Source organism: Anneissia japonica, unplaced genomic scaffold (genome assembly GCF_011630105.1).
Source record: "Anneissia japonica isolate Jap-2015-1 unplaced genomic scaffold, ASM1163010v1 scaffold2003_len1103335_cov173, whole genome shotgun sequence".
Lineage (NCBI taxonomy): Eukaryota > Metazoa > Echinodermata > Crinoidea > Comatulida > Comatulidae > Anneissia > Anneissia japonica.
Window position 1 is genome coordinate 479,328 of NW_022758706.1, and position 22,807 is coordinate 502,134.

Below are 22,807 nucleotides of genomic sequence, written 5' to 3' on the forward strand. Positions count from 1 at the left end.
ATTAATCGCCAATCCAACATAATAGAGCCTCGGTCGACGGCCCGGAATAAAAAAAAAATCCCTGGTAGTGTTTAGGTAGAGTTTTTATAACAATAATAATGGTCGACTTATAGAGCGCATAACACAGAGACCTCTACGCGCTTAACATAAATAAGAATACAAATACTGTATAATGATATAGGTACTTAACTAATCCTACTCCTTAAACTAAGCATGGTTTGGCCGTTGGCTCCGAGGAGTTCATCCGCCCTTTGTATGGCTATGGTAAAAATTGTGCTCTAAGGCCACAATATTATTACAAGGGATTAAGCAAATTATTATTTTTTGAATTCTTGATCTGAAGACCTAGTCATGGCGTCGGAGTGACAGGGGAGTCCACTCCTGTCCGACGGGAGGGGGGGGAGGGGATTCCCCACTGGCGCCACCACTGAGTACAGTATAAACACTGCGTATTCACATAGACCTACATATAAGATTTATAAAAGGCCGCCATACTCGATATTTACAGAGCGTCTAGGCCTACTTTTTCTGCCAATGTATATTGCATGGAGTCACAATAAGGAAAATGGGAAAACGGTTGTCTTTGAAATTTAATTATCAAAGGCCTACGAACCCAGATATTAAATTTAATTAGGCCTAGATAAAAGTTTGTCAATGGCTGTAACAGAATTCCATACCAGGAATGGAAGTGTAGAGATACGGACACTATTTATTAGAACTGTTGAAAATAAGACAAAAACGCCTTCAATTATAGGCCTCAGTATCCGACTTCGGAGTTCAGATTATGCTGATGGACACTGTAGAATCGATCTATCATATCTGTTTTGCATACCGTGGCCTTACACCGCTTTTTGTTATGAAACTGTTTGTTTTTAAGTATATTATAGCTGCTATATTACAATGAAAATGCATTTTAATTTGCGGTTTTTAACGTTTCCTGAAGGTTGTTAAATGTTAAAATGACCAAGCATGTGAGTGCATGTTAATCAATCAGGCTAAAACGATATTCAACGATTACAGCTGACTGCTTATGTTTGTTTTACATGTCTAATGGGACAACACATTGTAACTCATAGTACAAATACATGTAAAAATTGGTCGAAAAATTTGATAAGAATAGGTACTAAAATGTATTATAAATATTTATTTGAATTTATTCATACATACACAATTTTATTTTAAGTTGTACGTTTGTTTTCAATATTATAATTTTCATTACGATTAATATGTTTGATAATCGTGCTGTATATACCGCTCCCAAGTTTGATCTAGGATCAACCGAAGGTTATGAATTTTACAAGCTTTTTTACAAGGTTATGTGGATTAAGGATGTGTCACTGAGGTATTACTGGATTATAATAGGGTCATAATGATAACTTTTTGATATTATCAAAAAGTTTGAATCCAAGTGGGATAATGACATCCAAATACATGAGGGCGCTCTGCACTGAAACTGCTGATCACATCTAGCTAGCTACTGTGTTAGTGTGTGACACTGTGTGTAGCGCGCGAATTTGTAAAAAGTCCCAGTGTAAATAAAAATTAGGCTAGCCTAGGCCAAATATAATTGCTGTTTCTGGTCGAGGTCTTCATTCATTATTACGTATAATACCAGGTAAGTGTAACGAAATCTCTTATGAACCATTTGTTTAACGGATATGAGATAAAATTACCTATTCAGGTTCTACGTTAGGCTAGGCCTAGGCCTTGTGTGTTGACAGCAAAGCACAGAGATCGAGATCACACATAACAGAAGGCCGGCGCTGGACTCCTTTTCGGAGTGTTAGGTTAGGCCTAGGCCTGGAGCCTGATTTGTAGACATGTGTAAACTTTTTACCAAAGCTTATACTTCACGCTGCTGTCGGCGCTACGCCTTGTTGTCTAATGATTACATCTAGTTATAGCTGGCCTCTGCTAAAAGAACTAGGGGCCTAGGCCTAGTAGGCCGACTCTAAAAATAAATGTGATTTAGGCCTAGGGCCCCACCTTTTTATAACGTAACAAAATTATAATTAAAGCCTATACTGTATAAATTTTAAATTTTTACTATAAAAAAATGAATTTTATTTTTGTGTGTTACATGATCTGGAACCCAGATAGGCCTACCTACAGTATGCGACTGACTTGCAACGCTGAGGTGGTTAATCGCCAACTGTCATCTCAAGGAATGTCCAAGAAAGTTAGGCCAGTTAGAAGCTTTCTTTCCATTGGTCGATCCAAATCAACAGATAGCAAAACAGGTGCAGTTTTTCTCTTGCTGTGTACTGCCAAAGATAGGGTTGGCACAAAATATAAGGTAAAATTACAGTTAAATAATGTTTTGAAGGTTATGTTAATCACTTTTATTCCATATCAAAAAACAATATGACAGTACAAAAATATCCATATAAAATAAAAAGATTCTAAAATCTCGCAAGGAAAAAGTAAACAGCACCTTTTAAAAAAGACTGAAAGTGGTAGGGAACTTTGCATAAACAGATCCTTAGTTAAGTCAAAGAGATTTCAATTTACAGTATTCAAAAACATTGAGACAATCCTCTACACTTTTCCAAAGAGTATACTGCGTTCTTTAACATGCCATATTGCATATTTAAACATCTTATCCCACTAGCTGAAATAAAAGGAGAGCAGTGATCTGAATTGAACTGGGGATCAAGAGATCTTCACAGTTGAGCACACCTACAGTGGCTACCGCTAGTTTAGCTGACTGAGCTAAGTTTTTGATTTTTTTTTTTCAGTTACGAGAAAATGTTCAGAATGTATTTACTAAGTTTGTGCAAGAAGGAAAAGCAACCATCAGATTGAATACACCAGCTTTTGACATTCACCTTCAAAAGGTCAGTGAATAAAAAAGTTTTCTTATTTATGAATATCAAAATATTAAATATGTTATGATGTATTAATAAATTTAACAGAAATTTGGTACTAATTTTTGATAGTTATGTACTGTAACGTTGTTTATTACCAGTGTCGCTAAGATTTCAGTCCTCATGAATCTTGTGACAAGTTGTATATTTAATAAAAATGTTATTTATAACTTTATATTTATAGCACTTTATGGATTGCAGACCCCTCTAAGCACTTTACATTAAGCCTTTATTACTGTATTTTTACTTCTTGTGTTTTTTTATATTGACATTTTATTAATTTGATTGTATACAGGCGGATCCGACAGCGTTGAAGAATTTCCTTTCCGTTGTCAAGTTAGGGCATCAAAACAAAGAACTGGATAAATCAAATCTTTCCACATTAGCACCAGCCACAATTTCACAAGTAGAGCCATTAAAGGTACGACTCAACATCACCAACAGGCAGAACTACCCATTGGCAGCCGGTTTCCCGAAAACGCTGGAGACCTTACGTGTTTGTAACTGCATGCTAAAAAAAGTTGACCCTAGGATTCTGTCACTAAAAAAATTAAGAAGCCTTGATTTGAGCGATAACAGATTTCAGACTTTACCCCCTGAACTTGGTGAGATACTAACTCTTGCTGAGTTAAAAGTAACCGGTAATTATCTAAAAGAAGTTCCTAAGTGTGTTTGGACAGGAAATTTGCGATGCAGCCTTCGAATGCTTGATATTTCTAACAATGAACTTCAGTATATTTCGCCCGATTTGGCACGTGTGTCTTCATTGGTCCGTCTCAACATTGACTCTAATCAAGTAGAAAGGCTGCCAACAAACTTTGGTGAGCTGACCTCCCTTAAATTTTTCTCCGCTGCCAAAAACAAGTTGAAGAAACTGCCAGCAACTTTTGGCTATTTAAATATGGAACAGTTGGACCTTAGCGCAAATGAATTTGAGAAAATCGCAGACGACACAAAGCTGAACCAAGACTACGCAGTGATGCCACTCGTTGAACTAGCAGCAAGAATCGTAGCTAAATTCAGGTGAATTTTTTCAGGTATTCGTAGCTTTTGAGAATTATAATCTGCATATGGTGATGTTCTGGTCTTCAGCGCTCCGAGATAGGCAATGCTTTTTTGGGGTTTCTATTATTTCCATGCTTTAATATTTATATTTCTATTGCATAGGTTACCACATGATCCAAGTACACTTCCTGCTTACTTGTGTGACTACCTTACAAGAGCCAAGGTGTGTGTATGTTCTCGTGTTTGTTTCATACCTTACGCAACAGCTCTCCTTACCCTTGACCTCCGTCGGACAGCTCATACCATTGTTAGGACGGGGAATGCAGGCATAACAGCGCCATTAGAGACTTTCCTATGCTCGACGCTGTGTTATAGAAACCTACAGAAGAATGCAAAAGCTTTATGGAAATGCAAACGCTAAAAGACTGGTTCTAGTAATGTAACTAATGTTTGTTTAAAAGGTATGTTTAGAATGGACCGTTACAAAATGTCAATATGAACTGACCAATCAGAACATATTACTGTTAATTGGGCCAAGAATATGCACATGCCCCTCAAACACAGAAGTTTACAGTGTTGTTTTGTGGGGAAAATTCAATCTGTCCCTGGCAATAAAGAAGTCCTATTCTGCCACTTCAGACAAGACCTTATGGTGGCTTGTGAAGATAAAAATTAGGAAAACATGCGTTTGCATACATTTAAGCATGTTTTGGAGAATGGGCAGTAAGTAGGTTAAAGTAATATTTATGCTAATTTTGATATTTTTCATAAAATAAATTATATATTTAAATATTGAAAAGGATGCAATTTACAATAAACTCAAGTCAGAAAATTAATACAAAGTGTTATTTTCCCCTTTATATGCCTTGAATTTCAGCTTTATTTCAATATTTATTGTACCTGTCTTGTACAATACAACTGAATCAACAATTTAACCTACCTATACATTCATTGTTTGCTATAAAACTTTTCACCGTTTTTTTGAATAATGAAATTTATTATTACTGTACACTGTTTTTTCTTCTTTATATAATACAACTTCACAAACTAACTTCTACAACATTTTGTGGTACAAACATTAATCGTTTAATAAATCTGATTTTTTTTTTTATGATGCCTAAATAAAAATAATATTGAGCACTCTGTCACCCATCACAACAATAATATAATTAAAAATTCTGAGGTGCAATTAGTATTATTGACTGCAAAAGTTATGTTTATCTTTTTGATTAAGATATAGCAATTTCTAAATATCAGGCACTTATTGATTTCCATGCCCCAAAAACAAGATTAAAAAAGAAATGGGACAACAAAAATTCACACAATATACTTTACTTAGGTTTCAATTATGCGATATGCATTTGGCATTTATAAGATAGCCCACATATTCCATGCACTGTCTGTATTGTCAGCAGGCTATGTGGAAAGGTCTTAATAATTTGTTTCCTGATGAAAAACCTGCTCAGACAGGTAGAGAAGACCTACTTTTTTAACTGATGGATTATGCAGGTGTATGAATGGGCACTACACTGATGCTTTTACATACAAAGTAATTTCATGCTTTCACCGAGTAATACTTTAATAATAATAATATATCCAGCCTTTCTTAAGCAGTTCTAGAATGGTTGATTTTCTCTGGTCATGTTATCAATATTTTGCATTTAATTCCACAAAATACAAGAAGCAATAGATTGGGATTAAATAATCTCTGGGGTACTAAAGTATTATCAAGATTAAATTTCTTTAAATTACACTGTTGAAATCTCTATGAATATGATATATCTATATACAAGCTAGTTGTAAACTTAATTAAATCAATATACATGTACAGTATCATAAAGAATTGGGTTTTTTTTCCCAAGTCATCGATTGTCAAGAAAAAATCTTAACATAAAAAAAAAACACTTAACTATACACTGGATTTCATGCAAAATGATGTTCCTTTGGTATAAGCTAACCAAAGTTTGCCCCTTAACACATTTGACAATGGGCCTATACCTGAGAACTATCAAATACAAAAAAAATAGTGAGACTGGATGTCTAGCCAAGACCTCACAACACAGAGGAGGTATAGGGAGGTCTGGGCAGAATAGGCCTAGCCAGCAGCTGGAATATTAATGCAATCTGTTTTGTACTTTGTTCATTAAAATTTCAGAATTACATATAGTTATCTATTAAAGCATGCATAGTGTAGCATTTTTAACCTTCTAAAGTTGGTGGTGGGAGGAAGGCATGTTCTTTTTTCAGAAATTTCCAAGTACAGTACAGTAAATTTATTAAATTGAATATACTGTAGTTAAAAAACACTTTCATGAGCTGAAAACAAGGAATTTGAACAAACAAAACAAATTAATGTAATATACGTTTTTATAGCCATCATCACTCGGGAAACTATAGCCTCATTTCTATTTCAATAATGATAAAGATAATTTGATAAACATACACACAGATATTAAATTTGCCAAGATAATAATTAAATAAGGTTCATTATATGTATAATCTAACTGGGCATTCCAGATTTGTCCTAAATTGGTCAGGTTATATTCATTATATTAATATATCCTTGCTCCAATGTTTTTTTTAATAAGACTAAAGATTTGATATTCCTTGGTTTACTTATAACAATATGCACTAATTACTGTACAAGGAATATACAAACATCTAAATATTTCTTTATTATAATGTTTTGAAAATTAATAGAAGTCATTTTCACAAATTAAAATTCAGCTGAACAAAAAAAATGTTGTATACGAACAGGCCTAATTCAATCTTGAATTGTTGAATAATGTTATTTACTAAAGAAAAAAAACATTCTCATAGTACACAACTGCACAGTAGTATTGCAAAAAAAAAAAGGCATGAAAATTATTCAAAACTTAATATTCTGGAAGTCTTATCTCACACAAACACTTACCACACACACATACACACATCTAAATGTTACCCAATATTATATCTGCAGCATATACTGGGCAAGAGTATATCATATAAAACCTATATCTCTAGTAAATGACGTCAAAAATCCACTTCGTCGAATCCAAATGGAGGTTCTTCAATGCTCAAAAAGTCATCGTCAATCATGCTACTAGGAAATGAGTTCTCCACTTTGGAGATCGATTTGTATGCTGCCTGCAAATAGGGGTTTGGTGCCTCTTGCTCTATAGTTTCCTTTTCCGCCTTTAGGTCTTTGGTAACTGTTTCTTGTGCTTGTTCATCTGTTTTCTCCTTTGACAAATGTGATGTTGACTCCTGTGTTGATACTGGTGTTGGCAACGGTTCAGGTTTTTCGCCTTTATCACTTTCCAGCAGGTTTTTTGGTGGTTTTAACTTTTTTAGTTCTTCTCGTAGTTGTGCTGTATGTCTCTATAATAGGAACTCGGAAGAATTAAAACTTGAAATACATCAATAATTTCTTTATACAGTATATTGATTCAATTCCTTTATTCAATGTTTAAGTGAAAAACATCAGAAAATAACGAAAAACTTTATGGTTCCAATGCAAGCTTTCGTTTTTATATGCAGTACAATGATGGACTTCACTACAGTAGTTAGTGTAAGTTTTTGGTAAAAACTTTCGTGAGGGTTTATTTTACCTTCAATGTTGTCAGGTGATGAGCCATCGTCTTACCAACACGTTTATTACTACAATACCTTGTAAGTAACGACACCCACTCTTCGCATTGCGCCATAATTTCTGCTTTCTTCAAGTAGAAGTGATTCTGTATTACCTAGGTGAAGGGAAAAAATCCATTATAAATTTGGATAATTAAGAATGGGGTGGCCTCTCCTAGTGAAATTTGACATGAATTTTTGAGTGGCTTTCCTACTGAATAAAAAAAACAATATTGAAAATAAAAAAAATGTATAAAGATATCCATCATATATTTAACTTTTATTACTTCTTATATAACCAAATTGCATATAAATTACAATTTATCAGAAACATCAATAAAAAATGTACAAAAAAAAAAATAAATAAAACTAACATTAAATTAAAAAATAGCTTTCACTTATTTTCCTTAAGATATAGGTCCAAATAAACCAATCAGCATTGATGTTGGTAGTCTACATGTGATAAACAAATATTGCTTGATGCCTTTCAAATAAGAAAACCCTTTAGAAAAATAATGGGACAGTCATATCTCTGGGGTGCATAATCAATCCTTCAACCATACACACGTCCTCAATTTCTTTCATGAATCACTTTGGTGAACACTGAGTACTATTCTTTTTAATCTTCTCATTTTAGATTTGTATATTTATAACAAGAGCGACCACTCACTGGTCCGCGAGTAAAACTGAGGTTACCGCTATTCATTTGTATTTTTGGGCATACAGGCGGTCTTGCAAGAGACAATTCAAACTCAAAACATTTTGGTTCCTTAGAACACATCGTTAACCATCCATGCAATGGCACTAATGTACAGTCCTTGCTGAAACCCCTGTTTTTTGGGTTTTTTTTGTTGGTGTAAGTGCCACACTGGGGTCCAACTTAAAAAAAGGGCCATGGACGTTTGTTGGAAACCACCTCTAGTTTATGTGTACAAAATTTCCTACATGTCCGTTTATAACTGGCGAAGCTGGAAGCTTTTAAAGTTCTAGTAACAACAACAACAATTCAGAGTGACATTCAGTCTGCATAGACCTAAAAAAAAAACAATTCTCTGTGACACAAATATAGTAACCTATTCATATTACCTTGTAAATTTTCCCCTATTCCTGCTGAAACAAATAACCCTTTCTACCAACTTTCTGGACAACTTACATTTTTGAAAACAAGTGGTGGATTGCGGACCATTTCCAGCATGGCCCATCTTACAGTTGCTTGCATGATATTAGCGTCGTAGTCATGGGAACTCTGAGTGCCTGCTGGGGTTCCTCTTGATCTCTCATATCCAGGCTCATTAAAATATGGTTCTGAGACCAGAATGAGTGACTGGATTGAGACTAGCACCTATTGTAATTGAAAAGGAAATTACAAATTTAGTTCAGTGAAATTTAGTTTAAAATTACGCAAATTCATTGGATATTTATGCACTATAAAATGTGCAAATAAATAAAAACAATCACAACAACAAAGTAATAATTCTGCTTCCCTTTGAAAGCTTACACACCTGTAAGAAACTTGATGTGTTTGGATTCCATTTCTCTTCTGGGCGTCCATGCCATGTATTTAATATACTTAGACAAACCTGGGAAGAGAAAAATGAGGGTCATCAAACATTATTACATGATAAAAGTAAAATTCAACAAATCATAATGCACACTCCATAAGCAATGGGTTGTGCTATCAACACATCCCAATATATGCATCTTCTTCAATCTAACTCCCCCATGATTGTACCATGATAAGTCTGCTTCCCATCCATTTAGGCAAATGTTGATAAGAGGGGAGTATTTATATATTCAATTAACTATATAATACATCCAATGTATATTCAGGGTGTAAAACATAAGAATACGGATTAAAATATATTTAAAATTAGCAGAGAAGAGTTGACAGAAACAACAATTTTTGCAATAGTACCCCATTGCTAAATTATATTTTATATTTATATATATATATATTTATATATAAATTATATTTATAACAGTCCTTTCAGGGGGTGGTCCATCTAGCCAAAAATAAACGTTTGATACCCATAATACATATAAAGGCAAAATAAAATGCAAAAATTTAACATTTAAATTTAACATAGAAATAATTATTAAAAATTTAATAATTCTTTATTATTTCACATTCCTCTCCTCCCCCGTAATTTATAATCGGGTGTAATTAATATATTTACGTACTTTTCCGTCATTGTAAAGATTTGGATTAAACCGGATACTATGTTGACCTGTTGTCTCTAAATTAATTTGCATAGGTGAGGTTGGATAGTCAGATGGAAAGTAAACATCGAACTCAAAACATCCATTTGCATACGGCGTATCACATGGAGCTGTTATTAACACCTATAAATAAAAAATAATCAACATTTTCAGATACACATTATATATTAAAAATGAATAGCCCTTTATCCTAGGATCTGAAGAACATCCCATTATATTGATCAAACCACAAAAACATCCATAAACTAGGAATGGCCTATAGTTGAGAAGTGAAGCCACAACAACATAGGCACTGGTTTGAGCCCCTCCTCGTCCAGGGTTCAGTTGAAGAAGAGGGACTTAAAATGGACGTCCAGTGTACACATCTGGCTTGTGTGCACTTTGAGAAACCATATGCATCTTTAGAAACAGAAGGGGGTTATGCTGATGCTATGGTTCATTTCTGCTATTATAAACGCCTGATGACCTTGATTTCTAAATGTCAGTGACTGTATTTGGCAACACAAAAAGAGTTATAGTGCCCTTATCAAAATCGTCATCAGGTTTGGTCTTACCTTCATCAAGTCCAACCGCTCCTCATCACATCTGACGAACACACTCGAGCTTGCTGACAGTGGCAACGAGGTGGAGATTGTGACAGCCTCTTGAGCAAGCCGCCTGGCTCGCTTCGGATTCTTTACGTTACCAGATAGATTGATGCTTGACGAATAGTGATGTGGGATGTTGAACTTCGTTTTACCATTTTCGTCCTCACTTACCATTCGATATGTGTCTATTTTAAAAGAAAAGTCATGAATCCTTAGAAAATCATGAGTGCAGAATAATTTATTAATCAACGACACCATCGATGTCTATAGTCTTAAAAATATACCTCTTTTATATACAGAACATTATGTCAAGGTACTTCACATTTATATTACCCAGGACATTGGATAGAACACCTATGGGACATACTTGGCTCTTTGAGTATTCCATAATGTTGTACCTAATAATTAGTGCATTAACATTTGAATCTACACCAGGTACTTTCTCCTACATGGAGGAAGGGAATATATAAAGTTCCTCTGACATACCAAACTGGAGAGTTTTCATAACAGCGCAGTATCTCTCCTCTGGTGAAGATGCTATTGATAGAGGCATAGATACCATTGCACCAGCACTGTCTACATTATCTGAAAAGGAAACACAGCAAACTTTAAAGAAAAACCCTAAAAATTACCAAGTCCAAAGTGTAATATTTCCAAATAACATTTAGAGCCGTACTATAGTGTAACAACAGGATATATAGAATAGATATACTGTATTAACATGGGAAAGGTGGGTTGGTTAATGGGAAGCATGATGGGAGAGTAAGGGGTGGTACCTGAGAGAGAGAGAGGTAATATTCCAACCCTGAGATGAGTTCCCACAATTTTTTATAATGGTTTGAATTGTTTGAGTATATTTTATTGGCGAAGTAAATTTCTAGGGAAGAGGGGTGGGAAATCTGAAGATGCAAACCTTTTCTGGGGGTTTAGATACCCAATAAAAAATTAAACCATAATTTTAAAAAGTACTGTTGTTTATACCTGATACTTTGTACTTCTTTGTTGCTTTCCTTACAATCTCAACTGTGTTCTGGATGTCAGGTACCAAGAGTGTCAAGCCTTCTGTTTCTGGGTCGTCATTGACTGATGATGCAAGGTCCTTGATATTTTTTCGAGGAGTTTTACTATCTTTGTTCAATCTACAAAAAAGTAAGAAAGCTCTTCTAAAAACAATGTCACAGTAATTGATATATATATATATATATATATACTGTACCTATAAAACAAAATAAAAATTTATATACTGTGATTTAAGAGAGATTATACAGCAGGCTACAAAAGATCACTTACTGTAGCTTTGAGGTATAGGTGTCCACACAAGCTTTGAGGCTCTCTAGGAGGCTTGTGATGCATGTTGTGGTAGTAGGTTTTTCATCATCATGGTCTGGTAAGGGTAGCAGTAATTCGACCATATTTGGACAAGATGCAAGCGCCCTCAGTAGTTCTAATACTGCACAGTATAATGGTATATGTCTGGCCATGTCTAAAACTGAGGATTAAACCAAGTAAAATAATTAAAATAAAAAAAGATGTCTAAATGGTTATTCATTCATTATGAATAATTATGAAGAAAAAATGGTCAAAACATCTATCAAGTCCTATATAATCATGTGATAATAATACCACTTGATAATCTCATGTGATCATGTAATATTCCAGGTGATCATGTAATACTTCCAGGTGATCATATATAGTTCCAGGTGATCATGTATTAGTTCCTGGTGATCATGTATTAGTTCCAGGTGTTCATGGAATAATCCAATGTGATCATGTCATATTTCCATGTGATTATGAAATAATCACATGTAATTATGTTATAGTTACATAAAAATTCACATGAAGCTGCATGGAGTATAACAACAAATTACAGCATGGAAAACACAGGATATTAACATTTTCAAAATGCATTAATGAAGAACACAAGCTCATTAAACTGATTAGATGGGCCTGGCATTTAAGAAGTTGCCTGAATGCTAAATCTTACCAGAATCATTTCTTAAGTAAGACGAGATGGCAGGGAATAGACAAGAATGGCTTAAAAGCTTGACAAAGACTGGTGGAAAGACTGCTACTAACTGGTCTTCTGTCATACCCTCTGAGGCATCCTCTTTAGATTCTGCTTGACCACTGGGGTTAATGAATGCTGACAGAACCTTAATAAGAAAGCAAGAAGAACAGATATCAAGATTAATGTTGATAAGGAGAGAAACACATCACCAATTTCATCATCACTTTCAACATCACTAACAATTCTCTGCCACCATAACCATCAAAACCACACCACCACCACAGGGGCCCCAAATCTCCCACAAGCTGCGGGAGTCTTCCAGAAATTTGGACAGCCTCCAGCAAGAAAGCCAGATCTCAGAGAAAATAACTAAAAATTTCATATTTGCATGTTTTCACCACTTTATAATCAAATGCTTCACGAAAGTCAGTGTCAATAGGTATCACGATGCACAGCATAATGAAATCAGATGTGTTAAGAAAGCTCATTTAGCCAGATCTCCTGGAAGTGATACCTTCCAACCTGGGACTCCTGCAATCATCATCATCAGCACCATCATCACTGTCACCACCATTACTGTCACTGCCAAGACCATCTTTGTCAACACCAAACCATTACCACTACTACCATCATCACCACCACTATTGGCTATATTTGGTCTATTTATAGCAAGGTAATGCCTCCAATAGTTTCTTACCTGTAATAGACAGGTGACATGTTCCTCTTCTACCTTTTGTTTGTTAAGTGCTTGTTCTACATCCCATCCAGAGGTTGTTGAGCCTGTCCCAAATCCTGTACCTTTTGCCCAGTAGTTCTGGCTCTTCTCATTCTCAGAGGATGCTACATTACCGACACCATTCACATTACCAGATGCCTACAGATTAAACAAAATATTTTACCCTTAAATGTTATGTATGCAAGTCTAAGCCAAATGGATATCCAAGGAAGAGATTAGAAATATGTTCAATTGGGCAGTCATTAGTTTATAATTTTCTGTATATTATTTACAGTATATTTTAATACAACTAACATAAGAAACAGTTATCTTTAAACCAACATATATTCAATAAATTTATATTTCAAAATAAACAAATCCATAAGAAACCATTTCTAGAGGAGTGTGCCCAACCTCTAAAATGACTCACACCTCCACCCCAAGCCCCACTGAAAATGTTTGAAGCAAGTATTTGCACAAAAAAATTATGCGCAAATAGTTAATCATCATTAATCGAGGGCCTCCCACTGCACCTTAACGTTCCGCCAACTGCCCCCCACCCTTCCATTCCTAGACTCTTAAATAAACAGTGAGGAGAAAGAGGGCAGAACATACCTCAGACGATGTTGCTGGAACTGTCACCCGGGGTCCATAGTGACTTAACACAGACATGCAAGCTAACACTAGATGCAAGGCCCCAATGTCAAGGGTCATACGACGCAACAGGACTCCGTCATCCGTGGTCAGTGGGGATCCGTGAAGGAGGGTGATCAAGATGGAGAATGGTAGGGTCGGTAAACATGAAGCTTGAGGAGATGATAATATGTGTCCTTGTGAGGGAAAAAGATAAGTTACATAGATTTAATTTAGGTTATATTATTTATCTCTTAAATATTTCTAGCTAACAGTTCAAATGTAATATTTTCCCAACAAATTTGTTTAAAAAATTCTTGCATATGTAAATTGTAATTCAAAAACAGAAACATACAGTAGATTATAAAACAAAACATACATAGATGTCGGTACACACTTTAAATGTTATTGCTGATTCTGTACTTACCCCCTTCTCCGTCATCAGTAACCCCAAGAATTAGCCTTAATAGGAACTGAGCCTTCTTGTGTTCTTTGAGCAAGACCTCTGCATAACCAGGCAGTCTTAGAAACAGCCCAAAAGCTGCTAGGGAATGTGCTGGGATGGCTGTGTTATGGCCTAGGTGGGCTGTTGCAGATGATAATGGTATTGCATTGTACGAAGAGCTACCTCCTTGATTTGCCTCCTCCATGTACTGAAACTATAGAGGGCGGTACACTGATTTTAGCAAAATAGAATTCAGGTAGATAAATTGTAATATAAGTGATTAGTTTGGTCAAGAATATAGTACAGTACAATCTTTTCCTGAATTTTCATCATGATTAATAAGGAAGTTTTTAATTGAGTTACTGTTGAAAGATAATTACCCAGTTTTCTTCAATTCCAGATTCCATTCCGCCAATGTCCGCCGGTAGCCATTCGCCCTTGATATTGTCATCAGCGTTCTTCTCAATAACGGAACTAGTAGTAGCAACCTCGGGATGCGGTGTTTCCGAGTAGAGCATGGGAAGATGTTCTGCAATGAGTGCTAAGCCGCCCATACTGGCAAACACGTGCAGAAATGATGGGATTGCTGGCGTGTCCAACAGGATGGCTTCAGGAATGACATCACTTTCTTGCGACTTATCCGATAAAGAATCTAAGAAAAAATTAAATATGATGGAATTTAGAGGGCAGACAGTAATTTTCTACTTTTTTTCCTTATGTTTGGGAGTGGGCGTGGCCTTGAGTGGGTGTGGTTCACTCATCTGCTAGACAGCTTATTTCATTTTTATGGCTAAGCCCCTGTTGCATAGTAGACCCAACGCAATTGGGAAGATTCCCCAATTCGATTGACCAATCAGCATCACCGAAAGCTCTCGGTGATAGCGTGTAGCGATTGTATGGAAACCAAGTTTTCCCTTAAAATCACTACACTATCGCTACAGTTCTTTTAGTACAATCATTGCACTAGCGTAGCAGTCCCTCACTCAATCGGGAAGTTGTCTGCGATAGCGTGTAGCGATTACATGGAAACTAAGCTTAAGACGACGTGAAAAATATTACATTAAAAAAGGTAGAAGACAAATTTTAAAATTCAAACTTACCATCAATGCTACCCATCTTAGATGAGCTCCCTTGAAGGGCTGATATTGATTTAGCTGTCAGCTTCATTGTAAAATGTAGGTGAGATGCTGCTGAATTTAAACCCCTCTGCTTCAACAAGACCATCAGCTGGCCTAGCGTGAGTTTGTGTGGCAGGGCCTGGTTGGGAAACATCGAATGATGCAAGGATAACGTGGGGATGCTCATGGATTCTCTACTTAATCCCAAACGTCCTCTTCTGGTTGGGGGCCTTATATAAGCTGAACTACTGTCCTTTCCATTGGTTTCGGATTTGGAATCTTGAAATCAAATTTGATTGATAAATACATGAAAATTGCTATTAACATAGAATTTTTGTTAATTTTAAAGGGCTCTAAATGACAATCGTGCACAATGTGCAGCCAGATTTTACGTGACAGATATCTGCAATAGCACCCATAATGCATATCATCATGCCCATATATGGGTGTGAAATGCCATCATTACGTCCACATATAGGCAAATCATATATTTGTCACAGATTGGCACAGCTTAACATGCTACTGATGGCTATGGTGAAAAAAAAAAAAAACATGATATAGACTAGGTTATGTTTAAGCTTACCTGTACCAGGTGTTTTAGTTGTAACCTTTGACCCTGAATCAGCCTTCCCTGCTACTTTCTTTAGCTTGCTCTTCGTGATATCTTCCAGTAAGGATGGTAGAGACAGCTTGTCTGTTAATGGTTTTTGCTTTTCAATTTCCTTTTCAAGGAATTTTGCTGTCAGTGAAGGAGTATCTACACCAACATAAGAAATATATATTCGAAAGATAATGATTATAAAAATAACAATGTAGCAATATAATAAGGTAAACGGTTAGAGTAAAGGTAATCCAAACTGTACAGGTATGGATTGCCCATCCCTCTTTCTTAAACATTGGGGCCAGAATGTGCAATGCTTTTAAAGGGATCACTACTACTCCTCACAGTGAGTCTGTTTCCTTTGCCAGCATATGCCAGTACCCATTTATACTCCTGGGTAGAGAGAGACAAACCCAGATGGAGTGTCTTGCCCAACCGCTGTTCCAAATTTCCACTATAATAATAATATAATGTTAACTTTAATAATAAAATAATAACATTAATTAATAATAGAAATATATACACTTTAAGTAAGTTATCTACGAGCCTAGCATTCCCCATTTAGGACTGATTCCTTTATTAGTGCTAACTGCATCTCATCCATCCCTCCATGATTTATGGGCAGCCCACTTTTCTGAAAGTGGACTGCTGAAATTTACATATTTTAGTCAGTTTTCAACTTACCAGACACTTGAGATAAAATTTTGCTGATTGAGTCGATAAGTTCAACTTCAATAGTTCTAAATTTATGTCCAGTTCCGAAGCGTGGATGCTGTAGCCCAGTTGGTGCGGCAGTGCGTGGCTTGTACAGATGGCAAGCAGACTTCAGGTGAAGCAGAATCTTCTCATCCTCCAACATTAACTGCAGGATGAGTCTTCTGGTGAAACCAGTAATTAGACTACTGCCACTTGGACCATTCTTATAGCAGATGACATCACAAATAACCTCTGCTAACTTCCTCTGGTTCTCTGAGTGGCAAGCAATAGTCTTGCTGAAGAAAGAAATGGCAGCATTCTCAATTGATGATCGTTGCTGTGAGGTAAGAACTGTGGATTTTTTCCGGCTGGATGATACCGTCTGGGCTTGACACTCGTTTGCAGAGTTGTTACACAAGAGGTTTAACAGTGCCTTCCAGAAGACATTCCCTTCAGCTCCTCCCAACCATTCCTTCATAGCTGGTTCATGCGATACTTCTCCAAAGAAATTCAAAACGGGGGCTACAAGATCAGCAGTTAATGTCACATAATCAGACGAGACAGAGTCGGTCCGATGTTTTTGTCTGTTTCCACGTGGAGACTTCAACGAGTGGAGTGATGTGCTCTGGAGAGACTCTGATTGGCTTCGAAAGAACTCATGCTCACAAAATTCTACAAGAGCCTGTGTAAGAATTGCTAGAAACCCAGAAGTTATAAGTTGCTGAGAAGCGGACTCGGATCTGCATGCTATAGCGAGAGTCGTCAGGTGATCCTCGTTCAGTATCACAAGACCTAGATCCTCAATTGTGATTGGTTGGTGTGTTGGTAACTGCTGGTCATGTGATCCCGCCACTTCCCCTTTCTCTGCACCTTTGCTGTCATCTGAGATTTTAAGATATTTTTAGCATAATTATAAGTAGGTAAATACATATATAAGTACATATAAGTACATTAGTACATACTTAAGCAAAGTACATACATAAGTACATACATACTTCAACATTTACTCTTTGTGATGAGCTAAAAATAAAATTCCATATTTCGATTGCATAATTTGTATATCATAATATTTATATTTTACTATTAGCTAAAACAGCTTTTAATTAGGAATTACAGAAACAAATGTTTCCTTGCCAATAAACAATACTATTTTAATATCCAATATATAGAGGTACAGACCCTTATAGCTGGTAATCAATTTGAGAAAACATATACACTAGTAAAAGGTCTGTAAATTGTTGAACTTATTTATAATGTGTACTGAATTATATTAATAGCTTATTTGATCCATTAACATGAGCCATTTACTGTTATAAGTAAATTCTGGGGTTGTCCAAAATATTTTTTAACAGATGGAACTGTATTATATTTATTTATTACTGTTTATTATTTATTTTATTTATTATTCCATCCAACAGAAAGTTCAAAATTCGCCACTTATTGATGGGAACACAAATGACAGACGGATACATAAACATTGTAAACGTATAATTTTAAGTGAATACATACACACATAAATAAAGAATACACCGTTCCAGGGTGTCAAACACACTTAACAAACGACCAATCAGAACAGAGCCAGAAATATGCATGCACCTTATAAACTCACGTGTTGTCAAACAAGTGTACGAGTTTGCATATGTTTTTACATTGTCGTTTTGTTGGACTTTTAGCAAAAATATCCAATCGGCGGGATTTAGCGAAAAGATCCATTGCAATGGGAGAACTCTTCACATACCTGTTAGATGGGATACCATGTCTAAGCTGGTGTCATGCACAACACCCATCCACTCCATCATGGATGTGAAGAAGGAAGGCTGTACATAACACATAGCGCACAAAACAAAATCTGCTGCCTTCTTCAAAGTGCTACTGGAGGGTAAAACCATGGACCATTCATAAATTGAGCTAAATAGAAAAGAAAAACACAAACCAGATTGTTAAATTTCTTTTAAATTTTATTGAAAGGTTCTGAATTTGTATCAATGTAATGTTGGTAAACTATAAAATACTTAACAGGATGAACCAATATAATGCTCTGTCTCCTTTTGCCATAATGGAATGTTCCACTTCATGTTATAAAAGCATTCAAATTAAACCTCATTTTACTTTTACTTACACAACAAGTATTATATCAATAGATGGAATCTTCCATTTTTTATATAGGTAATTAGCAGAAGGAGACATGTCATATGACATTCACAAAATACACTTAGATCACAATTAATTGATATTTGTGGATTAAGTTAATAAAACCATAAATTCATTGTACAAATACATTGTAAAACCACAGACTCAACGGCTGGTGGTTCGGAGTAGATACACCTAGACAATAACATACAAATGACGTATGTATGTTTGTTGTGTTATGTTGCTGGTTAGTACAATTGAGCGGCACAAGTGAGGGTACCCTTTGAACATACCAACCCATGCAAAAAGCGGACAAGCCAACTCGTACTTGACACAGTCAATAAAACATTCTACTACAGTTCTGTCGACGAGTATACTCGCCACCCCCCCTAATATTTTTTCGCAAGTTTATAAGACACATCATTTTAATGATATATGACTACATAAAATTTCAAAAAAGTATATTTGTACATGTAAACTTATTTTGGCAAATGGGAAGGAACCTTAAAAAAATGTCTGGCAGTCAACATGTTAAACTTATGGAAAAATTATGGAAAAAATAACAAACCAGAAGGAGACATGTCATATGACATTCACAAAATACACTTAGATCACAATTAATTGATATTTTTGGATTAAGTTAATAAAACCATAAATTCATTGTACAAATACATTGTAAAACCACAGACTAAACGGCTGGTGGTTCGGAGTAGATACACCTAGACAATAACACACAAATGACGTATGTATGTTTGTTGTGTTATGTTGCTGGTTAGTACAATTGAGCGGCACAAGTGAGGGTACCCTTTGAACATACCAACCCATGCAAAAAGCGGACAAGCCAACTCGTACTTGACACAGTCAATAAAACATTCTACTACAGTTCTGTCGACGAGTATACTCGCCACCCCCCCTAATATTTTTTCGCAAGTTTATAAGACACATCATTTTAATGATATATGACTACATAAAATTTCAAAAAAGTATATTTGTACATGTAAACTTATTTTGGCAAATGGGAAGGAACCTTAAAAAAATGTCTGGCAGTCAACATGTTAAACTTATGGAAAAATTATGGAAAAAATAACAAACCTGAATAACTCTTGTGTTAACAGAGATTGAAGGTCATAGTGAACTGGCAGTTCAAAACTGCTCCAGATGATGGTTGCAACGCAGTGGATGTGGGCTGGCGAGGGCACCAGAAGACCAACTTCCAGTGGGGAGAGTGTATGAGGGGCACGTTGGTACGTGCTATGCTTGTGAAGGGCAACTCGTGCTGTGTCACCGAGCCACTCCAGCAACGCTTGTACTCTGTGGGAAGCGATAGATAAAGTAAAGCTTTAATGCATGTTTGAGTGATTGAATGATTGATTAATTGATTGATTAATTGACTAATTGATTGACAGCTGTGGAGCTGTCTTGGTGGTTCAGGTGCTCTTAAGTGCAATCCTGGAGAAATGTGAGAATTTTCTACACAACCGAATACAAGTCTATTCCCAAAGTCTTATAGAGATATGATTATAGAGCAGTGAGGCTTCTACATGATCAGTTCACTACTCCCAGGCCTCATTAAGAGACTTGGGTTATTGGCTATATATAGCTCAGGGGCTTCTAAACGATCAGTTTTCCACTCCCCAAAAGGAGTCAAGAGTTCTTAGAGCCAACCTCTCCTTGGTTCCTTGGTCTTGTGTCATCCCAAGTTGGTAAATGATCTCAACAGTTGAATCAGATGATCCTCCATGTCCTCTTCCTAACAACAATGGTGTCTGTCCATCTGAAAAATATCACATATATTAATAATTTGTATATTAATACTGTACAATATTTTGAGAGGAGGTGTGGTCTAATGGTTACAATGTTTGCCCTCCCATTCCATGATTCTTGGTTTAAATATTGGTTTAATGTTTGACCAAATGTTTGGCCCACTAGATTTCTTTTGGTTTCGACCACAATTTTTGTTCATTGCATTACATAATCCAAACTCACCATCATCACTCAAGTAGAGATTTCGGAGCAGTATATCAAACAGCGAGAGGCCTAACTCAGTAGAGTGGAGGCCAATCCTGAGCAGGACCACCTCAATGTTAGATGCATGGACAAGCGAGTGCCGGGACAAGAGTAGAGCCATGCAGGTGGTAAGTAGGTGTGGGGTGGACGTGGACGCCGCACTGGACATCATTGATTCCAATGAAGATGATTGGGTTAGACAATGATGAAGTAACCTCAGCCAGCCAATACTGAAAAAAACCAAAAATAAACATTTATATAACATATAACTAAGCAATAGGATGGAAAATAAATATATAAATTTGTATAATACATCAGTGTTCTCCAGGTGCAAGATTTACCCAAACACAATAGTCTTACCGAACTTTTAGAAATTTATAGTGGATTTTTTTTTCTATAATTTAACTTTCTCAATAGTCAATGCGTATTTTAGTCATTGAATTAATAAATAGTTATGTTGACTCTTAAATGCTAATATGCTAGAAACAATCATGAACCTAATTCCAATTACATCCCCTCCCCAAACCCTCCATCTTAGTGCTACTTCTAATCGGAAATGATAATCATTTACATTGGTATGATAAAACAAACTAGTAACTAGTTCAACAGTATAAAATAAATATATATATATAAATAAATAAAATAACATACATGGTAAAAAACAAGAACTAAAAAATAAACAATAGCAAAAAAACTAATTATAAAGGTAAGTAAAGGTAAATACAAAAAAAAAGCTGTACATACCTGGATTTTGATGCTGCATCTTCCGTTGGTAGGAACGGGTTCTGAACTGAAGACATATTAGAGAAAGCACTTAAGCCCAGTAGCATGATCTGAGAGAGACCAATTGTGCTGGAATCCCGCGGCCGGTGCAGTTTCAGACACACTGATCGTGTAATCTCCGGCTTTTGTAGTTGAAGCTTTATGTACGTCACACCACCAGTAGATATGGGAGAACTGATGGGCACTGAAGTGTAACCATCTCGACTCAGCTCAATGGCTACAGCTGATGGACATGCTAATCCAAGTAGAAAAAAAAATAATCAAAAACAGTATTAAAGTATTATGGTTATAAATTTTACAACAGCAGCAAAAACAGAAGAAACAACAATAACAAGGGAAAATAACTACCAGCTTCACTTCATAGGGGAGACTAACACAAACAAAATAGTAACAATACTATAAACAATGTTGGGTAATTGATTTAATAATGCAAAAAAATATCTTACTTGCTAACGATGCAAGGTGAGGTTGGATGTGAATTTCCTTGATGAGTACTGCCCCGGGTAATGTGATGGTGAGGTCGCACCAGGACTCATCAGGGTAGAAGTGATACGACCAGGCCGGTGATCGAGCTCTACGGTGGGGGGCCTGGGGTTGTATCAACACCTCGGCCGGTTGAGCTGTTGGACTAGTGGAGGATATTGTTCCTAAAGAAGAAAATGTACAAAGATAAGATATTATAAGATGATCAAAACAATTCTATTTTATTGGTTTACCAACTTTTTATCACAAAATCCTTAAATGACTTTTCAGCCAATTTAAGGGTCTGTTTTCTATACAAAGAAAAATGGTAAATTATATAAGGATAAGTATTGTTTTCTTCGGTGTGAAGCCCACCAAGGGTAACCCATTAGCGTCCGAAGACTTATTTCATGTAGGTCCTGTTGATGGTGATTTGGGTATTAAACTGGGGAGACAATTACCATTCTCTTTGCAGAAGTTTAACCTGTGTTTTTAAACCTGCACATGGTCAATAAGGCACACAAGACCCATGGCTCAAACATCTCTTTCTAATATACACGATGCACAACTTATAATAGTTGAATTCTAGCCCTCCAGCTGAAACGCAAGTAGAGCAGAGGATAGAACTGAACCAGGGAGCAAGTTAGTGCTAGGATCCTAACGGTTTAGTGCACGTAGGGTAGCTACAACCAGGTTAACTGACTGAGCTAAGCTGATCTATTAATTGGCAAAGAATACAAGATAAACAATTCCCATATTATTTATATTTTATTAGCCTAACATAAAAAATAATAATAGTAATAATAGTGGATACTTATAAGGCGCCGGTATCTGCATGGTGCGCTCATGGTGCCAGAGCCAAGCAAGACAGACAAAATAGGAGAGCGGAAAAATTAAGGCAGATAATAGTGCAAGAAA

General features: G+C 36.0%; 2 protein-coding genes across 7 annotated transcripts in view; one reads left to right on the forward strand and one right to left on the reverse strand.

The window, feature by feature from the left end:
- The first annotated feature begins 1,473 nt into the window (after window positions 1–1,473).
- Window positions 1,474–4,708, forward strand: LOC117125387 (leucine-rich repeat protein 1-like). 2 transcript variants are annotated; one of them, XM_033271891.1, is made up of 5 exons: window positions 1,474–1,615; window positions 2,097–2,296; window positions 2,739–2,837; window positions 3,163–3,890; window positions 4,035–4,708. In XM_033271891.1, exons 2-5 carry the CDS (start codon window positions 2,114–2,116, stop codon window positions 4,291–4,293), a joined length of 1,269 nt encoding a protein of 422 aa, XP_033127782.1. In that variant the 5' UTR covers window positions 1,474–1,615; window positions 2,097–2,113; the 3' UTR covers window positions 4,294–4,708. The 2 variants fall into 2 exon arrangements, with proteins under 2 accessions (XP_033127782.1, XP_033127783.1); XM_033271892.1 differs by having other exon boundaries at window positions 2,101–2,296.
- A 20-nt stretch (window positions 4,709–4,728) lies between these two features.
- The window catches only part of LOC117125386 (baculoviral IAP repeat-containing protein 6-like), a 56,741-nt gene continuing 38,662 nt past the window's right edge, over window positions 4,729–22,807 (reverse strand). For all 5 annotated transcript variants that reach the window (XM_033271890.1, XM_033271888.1, XM_033271889.1 and 2 more), the window contains 23 exons: window positions 21,874–22,074; window positions 21,389–21,662; window positions 20,624–20,874; window positions 20,303–20,411; window positions 19,730–19,948; window positions 18,246–18,415; window positions 16,496–17,389; window positions 15,794–15,967; window positions 15,193–15,489; window positions 14,473–14,744; window positions 14,075–14,306; window positions 13,630–13,844; window positions 12,997–13,173; window positions 12,276–12,444; window positions 11,582–11,780; window positions 11,273–11,430; window positions 10,778–10,876; window positions 10,259–10,476; window positions 9,666–9,827; window positions 8,987–9,064; window positions 8,638–8,826; window positions 7,466–7,600; window positions 4,729–7,235 (listed from right to left, as the gene is read on the reverse strand). In XM_033271890.1, the coding sequence (XP_033127781.1) occupies window positions 6,888–7,235; window positions 7,466–7,600; window positions 8,638–8,826; window positions 8,987–9,064; window positions 9,666–9,827; window positions 10,259–10,476; window positions 10,778–10,876; window positions 11,273–11,430; window positions 11,582–11,780; window positions 12,276–12,444; window positions 12,997–13,173; window positions 13,630–13,844; window positions 14,075–14,306; window positions 14,473–14,744; window positions 15,193–15,489; window positions 15,794–15,967; window positions 16,496–17,389; window positions 18,246–18,415; window positions 19,730–19,948; window positions 20,303–20,411; window positions 20,624–20,874; window positions 21,389–21,662; window positions 21,874–22,074 (5,240 nt within the window). In that variant the 3' untranslated portion in view covers window positions 4,729–6,887. The remainder of the gene's footprint in view (window positions 7,236–7,465; window positions 7,601–8,637; window positions 8,827–8,986; window positions 9,065–9,665; window positions 9,828–10,258; window positions 10,477–10,777; window positions 10,877–11,272; window positions 11,431–11,581; window positions 11,781–12,275; window positions 12,445–12,996; window positions 13,174–13,629; window positions 13,845–14,074; window positions 14,307–14,472; window positions 14,745–15,192; window positions 15,490–15,793; window positions 15,968–16,495; window positions 17,390–18,245; window positions 18,416–19,729; window positions 19,949–20,302; window positions 20,412–20,623; window positions 20,875–21,388; window positions 21,663–21,873; window positions 22,075–22,807) is intronic.